The sequence below is a fragment of the Apteryx rowi genome, unplaced genomic scaffold (genome assembly GCF_003343035.1).
Source record: "Apteryx rowi isolate R43461 unplaced genomic scaffold, aptRow1 scaffold_174, whole genome shotgun sequence".
Lineage (NCBI taxonomy): Eukaryota > Metazoa > Chordata > Aves > Apterygiformes > Apterygidae > Apteryx > Apteryx rowi.
The window spans coordinates 1,057,241-1,064,925 of NW_020448019.1; the positions used below are offsets into that span (position 1 = coordinate 1,057,241).

At 55.8% G+C, this 7,685-nt stretch overlaps 1 protein-coding gene and 1 non-coding gene across 2 annotated transcripts in view; one reads left to right on the forward strand and one right to left on the reverse strand.

Annotated features, from left to right (window-relative positions):
• Positions 1 to 6,032, forward strand: part of SOWAHD (sosondowah ankyrin repeat domain family member D) — a 7,044-nt gene extending 1,012 nt beyond the window's left edge. Inside the window, exon 2 of the mRNA XM_026061049.1 lies at positions 19 to 6,032. Within this exon, the coding sequence (XP_025916834.1) occupies positions 19 to 951 (933 nt within the window). The 3' untranslated portion in view covers positions 952 to 6,032. The remainder of the gene's footprint in view (positions 1 to 18) is intronic.
• Positions 6,033 to 6,995: 963 nt separating this feature from the next.
• LOC112963731 lies at positions 6,996 to 7,127 on the reverse strand. The gene has a single exon (XR_003252703.1). It is a non-coding gene; the product is annotated as a small nucleolar RNA SNORA69 (small nucleolar RNA).
• Positions 7,128 to 7,685: the final 558 nt, after the last annotated feature.

Genomic DNA, 7,685 nt, shown 5'->3' on the forward strand with positions numbered 1-7,685 from the left:
GTGTTCGCCTTGCCGGAGGGCGCGCAGCCCCACGCCGGCAGCCCCGCGCCCAGCCCCACGCTGCCACCCGCCACCACCGCGCGTCTCCGCCAGCCACAGAGGACGGACCCCAGCAGGAGTGTGAGCCGGGGCAGCCGGGGCCCGGGCGGCTGGGCTGGCGCCTCGGGCAGGCTCTCCATCGGCCCCGGCAGCACCCGCAGGAAGGAGCTGAAGGAAATCCTCCTGCAGAGCAATGGCCCCGGCAGCGCCATGTGGTTTGCGGCCGCCCAGAAGCTCTCCGACGGCGGCGGCCTCCTGGCGGGGCTGCACCACGAGCAGGAGCCGCAGCCCGAGCCGAGCCCTGAGGTCCTGTCCCTCGCCCTGGACCCCCTGGAGCACGAGTGGCTGCTGACAGTGGCCCAGGGCGACGCGGAGAGCATCCTCCGGCTGCTGGACCTGGACCCCAGCCTGCTCACCCGGAAAGACTTTGTGACGGGCTTCACTGCTCTCCACTGGCTCGCCAAGCACGGCCACCACGAAAGCCTCATCAGGGTCATCTCCCACGCACAGAAGAAGGGCTACCCGGTCAACGTGGACATCCCCGCGGCCAGCGGCGGGCTCACCCCGCTGCACCTGGCCGCCTTGCAGGGACACGAGATGCTCATCAAAGTGCTCGTCGGGGCCTACGGGGCCGACCCCAGCCGCAGGGACCACAGCGGGCGCAAGGCCTGGCAGTACCTGCGGGCGGACGCCCCCCGGGAGCTGAAGGAGCTGGCGGGGGCCTTGGAGGAGGACTTGGCGGAGCTGGGCGCCTGCAACACCAACAACAACTGTAAGTCATCCCGGGAGGCCCGGGCAGGCGCAGGGGACTGCGTGGACTCCGGGGTGGAGGGCAGAAAACGGCAGCCCCGGCGCCTGTCGACCTTCCGGGACTTTTTCAGGCAGGCGTTTGCTTTCTTCCAAGAGCACTGAAGTGTCCCCGGCCCACATTGCCTGGAAACCCGGTGCCGAACAGCAGCTGCCGGCCACACTGGCCTGGGGACTCGGCGAGGGCTGGCACCTGCGGCCACCAGCCGAGCCGGGATGACCCCCCGCGCGGGCCGCCGAGGCCATGCCGTGCCCACGCTCTCGGGGCTGCCTGGTGGTGAGCGTGTGCGGGGCGCGCTCAGCCGTCGGGAGCGCTTTCCGGCGACAGCTCTTTCCCTGCAAAACCTCCCGCTTCCCGCAGCGACACGGCTGGCCCGGGGTCGTCCCCACCCTGCCTGCCGGGGACTGGCCCCGCCGGGGGGCCGTGAGCCCCCGTGCCCGGGAGCCCTGGGCCAYGCTGGGGCATGGGTGCTGCCATGGAGGCAGCAGCCCTCTCCCTGCTCCCGCACTCGCCCCGCCAAGCGGATCCAGTTTTCCAGCCCCGCGTGAGCCCGCGGGTAGGCAAGGAGGGGTCCCGTGCTGGGCGTCAGGGAGCCGAAGTTTTGGCTGCCGTTGCTGGCCCGCTGGAGGACTTTTCACGTGACCTCAGGCAGGTCGCGCAGAGGCTCTGCGGCTCGACCTTCCCACCTGCGAAAGGAGGCAGCCGGCGCTGCCCCGGCTCCCGGCAGGGCGCCGAGGTCAGAGCGGTCACTGCTTCTCGGGCGCCGGGACGGAGGCGCTGGCAGCACAGAAGGAAGCATTGCACAGCCATGCCGAGGTGTCGCCGGCCTGGCACTGGGCTGACGAGGGAGAAGCAAGCGGGGCTTCGGAAACAGCTTCCCCCCCCTTTCCCTTCTGCACGCCTCCGCTGGCAGGGCGAGCGGGCACGGAAAACCAGACCATGCCGCAGCCTGCGCGTGCCTTCTTGTCGCTGGCAAGGTCGCGGGATCTCCGCCGCACGCACTTCCTTCGGGCCGCTGCTTGTTTGTGAAAGAAGACACTGTTTCTCAGCAACGTAAAAGCTGGAGCCCCGGTGTCCCGGTGGAGGCCAGCCTGGAGCAGCCTTCCGAAGCGGGATTCGAGACCCGCCGCAGCCCTTCCCGGGTCCCCAGCGGGGCAAGGGGACCTAGTGCTGCTCAGCCCTGCCGGGCACGCGGGGCAGGGGTCCGGGGCCCGGGGCAGGCAGGGGGACACCGGACAGGGCCACGCGCAGGGTCCCACGCAGGGACTGAATCCAGAGGCTGCTCCGGAAAGGTGATTTGTTGCCTGAAAACGTGGAGAAGGTGTGAAGCCCGTGAGGTTTCTCTGCTGCCGCTGAGGTCGTGCTCCGAAGCAAAACTCTTGAGAAACAGCCCAGCGACGTGTCCCTGAGCGTGCCGACAGCTGCGTGAGCCGCCGCTCGCCTGCTCCAGCACAGCCCGCGCGCCCGGGCCGGGGCTCTGCCCGCGGCAGCCGCCTCGCGCGTTCCCCCCGGCCAGCGCTGCTTCAAAGCGGCCTCAGAAAAACAGCTGCCTCTTCCTCTTTTTCGAAAGCACGGGGCCATTTTTACCCCCGAAGAGACAGTGGGACGAGAAGTGGTCGTGAAGGGGCAGGCGGGGAGTTTCGGTTCCTCCCGGCGCTCTCCGGGCGGAGGCAGAGGGGCGCCGGCGGGGCCGAGCCCTGTCCCGGGGGAGCGGGGGGATCGACGCCGGCACGCAGCTGTGGAGACGCCGACCCAGCTCCCAGGGGAAGCTGAGGCCGTGGTTTCCGGGCMCTGCGCGAAGCCCCCGCGTGCTCGGGCTGTGCTCGCAAATGCTCCTCGCGGCGCGCAGTGGGTGCCGCGTGGGCATGGCGCCAGGCGACTCTCTCACGCACGTGCCTGGACATCTTTTTAATCACTGAAGTCAGCAGCTGAGACGGACAAAACACACTGGGAACGGATTTAATGCTGGATCTGCACAGGCCTTGTAACCCTTCAGCTCTGATAGGTAAAGAATATGGCAACGAAGCTCCTTCCATCGCTGCCACAGCCACGTCCGTGCTACGGGGCCGCAGGCTGCCGTCTCTCGCGCTCTAGCAAAACCAGCCCAGGCTGTTTGTGACTGAAGCGCTGCCGAGAGGACCGGCGGGTGCGTTTCTGATGAAATACTTTTTGACCTTAGTCCCCTGGCGCCATCCTTTCACGGCAGCGTGCTGCTGGGGCGAGGGCAGGGGATCGCTCCTGCGTCCGCCTCTGAGCAAGTCACAGAGTAAACAGGGGAATTACTGCGAATGCCCTTGAAGGAGCTGTTTCCTTGGCACTTGTGACTGCGGCTTAGTCACACGCCACCAGGAAACCTGGACTTGGAGTCTATTAAAATTTAACCAGCAAATGCAACAGTTGAATCCAACTAAATGATTTCTAATATTTGTCTCTCCTTGACAGCTAACCAAAACCCCCTAAAGGCAGCTTTTTCCCCTTTTAGTCCTATGTTTGAAGCTCCGTTCTGCTCCGAGGCATATTACTCATGGCCTTCAAAAGGAGCAAGACCAGAGCTCTGTTTGCTCTCGGTGATACTACACCATGCGCATTAACGCCAAGCCTTTGCCTTGCCTGACCTGCAAGGGTTCCTTGCCGCAGAAAAAAAAGGATCTTCAAATCACACTGCACGTTCTCCTGCTGCTCGTTCTGCTTGCCCCAAAACCGCACCGCTTGCAGGGACCCGCCCCTCTGTCTCGCGTGGTTCATTTTGATACTGATAGAGGGGCAGCTGCTTTGTAAAAACAGATACGTTAAAACCAAAAAATCCTCAAGCATACAATCACCTTTAACTGGGCTTCTCACTCGGAAGAAGAAAGCACAGCCAGTTTCTGGCCCCTCGGACAAAGCTTTTCAGAGACATCTGGAAGAACTGAGCACTTAATCCCTACCAAAATTAATGAAACGGAATATCCAAGCTCTTTGGAATTCTTTTTCTTAAAGCCCCTGTAGATATTTTGGTTATGGTATGTTAGCACAGTTCTGCAGAGACTTCTGATCCCTCCAAATCTCACAGGGAAGAGCAGGGCAAGGGGAGCTGCTACAGAACAACAGAAATCATTTCAAACCCAGCGGTGTTTGTGTTGGTTAGGGTTCTGCAGAAGCTCGATTTTAACCACATTTTCCTCATGTTGCCCCTTAACGTCCAATCTGAAATGCAGATTCAGTCAAAGCAGCTCCTTGGTGGAAGCTGCTACCATTTGATAAAAATAGCACAGTAATGATAGCAATAGCGATACACTAACAAGTAGTTTAAGCTATTGCCCAGGAAAGCTTTCCCATAAGCACTGTCTAGACCATTCCGTTCCACTTTCGAGACCGTAAAAATTACTTTTTTCCCTCCTCAGCCCAGTCCTAATGGTCACAATTAGAGAGAAACCCCGTGGGCAGCTCCGCCTGCCAGCAGTGGCTACGGGAGACTAGCAGGCCTTCCGGGGCTCATCTCCCACCGTCCTCAGTGACCTATCTCCCAAACGCTTGCTTCAAAGAGAAGAGCATGTCCTTTGGGAACTGTAAAAACAGCAGTAAAACTCAGTAGCTAAACAAACTCCGGAGCAACTAAACAGATTCAAAGCCATCAAAGCCAGCCAAGCATTTGGGGGAGAGGGGGCTTTCATTTTAGGCTTTTTAAACAGAAGAAAGCAATTTTAAAAGCATTGGGGTAAAAGTGTTTGCAGCACGTGGGCCTCTGTTGAGACATCTTTGAAGCATTTTGAAACATCTCTGGCAATGCTCTTTGCTGCCTTCCTGTTGCAGTGACTTACTGCTTCCCCCTGATAATGAAGCAGAAACTAGACTCTTACCAGACAGGAAAAGAAACTAAAAGATACCCCTGAAGTGTCCCGAGGCTTGTAAAAATCCCAGCCTTGCTTTCCTGTGCTCACAGAAACATCCAGCGTACCTCAGGAGGGAAGAGACCATCACACTGGACCCAGGCAAGGCACATTTTTAATATGCGCTTACCCATACTTGGCACATGCTGCCACCCAGCATCACTTGCTACAAGTTGCAGAGCGAAGGAGATAAACCTATTTACCTTCAACATGAAAAGCTTCTCTGTAGGTGCGGCCGCCGGAGCTTCCTCAGGAAGCCGCCCCGGGACCTGAGCCACCGCTGCAGGCTGAACCCAGGAGACGGCCCCAGAGCACTCGCTGCCAGGATGGGCTTTGCCGCCACCACATCTGAGAGCAGCCTCACACCTTATTTCCTGCTAACCAGAGCATCTGTCCCAGGCCTGCACTGGGAAAGGCAAAGGAGCAGCGGCGCCAGGCTCAATGCTGAGCCACAGCCTCCCTCTCCAGTTCCCTCTTGTAAAAATAGGTTGTGTTTTACAGGCCCTAGCAGAGAAGGCGGGCATTGGGGAACTGGAGTGCTGACTACTCGGTTTAGTTTATTCCCTTTAATCTCCCCTTTTCTAAATAGCTGCTAACTCTTCCCTTGAGCAACATCCTGTTATTACCCTTCTGCTGAAAACGTTTGAAAGTGAACTGCATCTGTGGCTGGCATCAAGACCAACTTTAGCCACCAAGGAGCTCCAAACAAAGCCTAGAAGCAGGTTATTACGTATTCTAGGGGAGTATGTGGATGATGCATTATATAGTCTGAATATTACACTTCCTAGGGGATAAACCCACCCACCTATCCTTGTCCTAATCTTCCCTCCCTTCCTCCTTTCCAATCTAAGTGAAACTTTCTCGCACCCCATTATTCCGCTGCATCCGCTCCCCTAATCCCAAACATCACGAGCTGCCCTGCCCCGTCCCACCCGAGAGCAGAGCCCAGCGCTGCAGGCACAGGGGCCAGACCGCACCAGCAAGACTTGTCTTCCTCAGCTGAGCAAGGCAAGGTTCCACATGGTCTCCCAAGCCAGAGACACATACAGACACCTCTTTAGCAAATCCTGGCAATGCTGCTTACTTTTCTTAGCAACTTTTCATAAATCTACCAGAAATAACCCTTAGATTCTTCCCTGGGGTTAACTAACCAAAAGCTGACAATGATTGCTCTGAAAAGTTAACCATAGCCATGGTGGTCTATGGAAGGTCATAAAGTGAAGACTGTTCCTTCTTTTTCAATGCTGGAGATGCCTTGTGCCTCCGAAAGACTGTGTCTTTACTATTTCAGTTTGTCTAATAAAAGATTTTCTTTTAACAAACTCTGCTATAAAATTAGTTATGTTTTCTTTAAAAAAATCCGGTAAGCTCTGCTCTCAATGAATTACAGCAAGTGCAAAGGAAGATACAGCCTACTCTCTATTTGAAAAGAGCCAAGTTTCTCAGACTAGGTGAGATATGTTCACATTAACATTAGTTGTTATTCTCCAAGTTACTATCCCACCATATATGTATGAAATAATTTCAAACGAACCATTCAGGTGCATATTTATTAACAAGCCTCTATACTGTCAATACATATGAGCCCTGAACAAAAGAACACTAATAGAACACAGTCTTCTTGTTTCAGATACAAAATTACTTAAACATCTTAACATCAATATCTGAGGCCAGCTTATAAGAAATGGACACTGCAGTCCAACATGACAGGAGGAACTCCTGCGGGAGCCGCTGAGCAGTGCAAGGGATGTACCAATCTGATGCAGAAAGACAAGTGTTATTAGAGTTCCCAGTAGACAGTCTCTCTTACAAGCCCAGTTTGGTCCTTCTCCAGTGTCTCCTTTTGGAGTTGTACCTAGGATGAAAGCAGTGTAAATTAGCGAGACTGCAATCTTTCCTACATGTTATACTGGCAAGTTGTCAACAATAATCAACTTTATACTCATTTTTTTAAATCTCCAGGTTACTTTCTTCATTCACTAACATACTGGCTTGTTGTGACAACAGAATCAAAACCCTGAAGAGGTAAAAACACCTGTAGAGGGATGCATTACTACTGAGCAGGTGAATACCCTAGCTCCTCCTTTGGAGAGAAGACCTATGATCTTGCATTGTCCAATGATAATAAAAGGAAGATGCCACTTGAATACAATTCAAAATAGTATTTAAGTAGCACAAAAAGCTTAAATAGTAATTTTGCTGAGAATACAAAAGAGCTGTGGCCTGAATCCAGGCCCAAATCCAGGGAAATATATCCATTTACGAGCCACAAGTGAAATACTTGTACATGTTAAGGACAAATGGTTTCACCAACATGCAGGTAAAACCAAAGATGACATTAACCAAATTGCTCTCAGCAGGAAAATGACAGTACTCCCACAGAATGAAGCACTGTAATTGCAGCCTGCTTTTGCACAGTTTGGGATGAAACTGGTGACCAAGGTACTGAAGTGCTACAAGACAAAAATTAATGATATTGCCCCATAATAAAATATTTCAAAGTACTGCAATTCAGCTAAATCTGAACTCCTTTATAGGTCAGTATCTGGAAGACGAGGATACAGCTAGGGGCACACAGCAGCACTTCTTCGTAGAAAGGAGCAAGGGAGCAGCAGGCACAGAGCCTGGCAGCGCCACGCTGCCCCACCAAGCCAGTCACTGCTACTGCTGCTGTCCTCACCACTTAAGGGAACCGGACCCGAGGAACCAACCCCACTCCCCAAGCCTAGACTGCGGAGGATACGGAACAGGGACCAGCTGCGCAACCCGAGGGACTGAACTAGGCGTGTTTTTGGGGGCGAAGCGCTGCGGAGGGAAGCGGCGGGGAGGCCGCGCCGCGAGCAGCCCCCGCGCCGCCGCCTCTTCCACGTTCAGCCGCGCGGCTCAGGCGGCCCGGCCCGGCCCGGCTGCACGGCGCGGCCTCTGCCCGGCTGCACGGCGCGGCGCGGCGGCCGCCGTTACCTGATCTT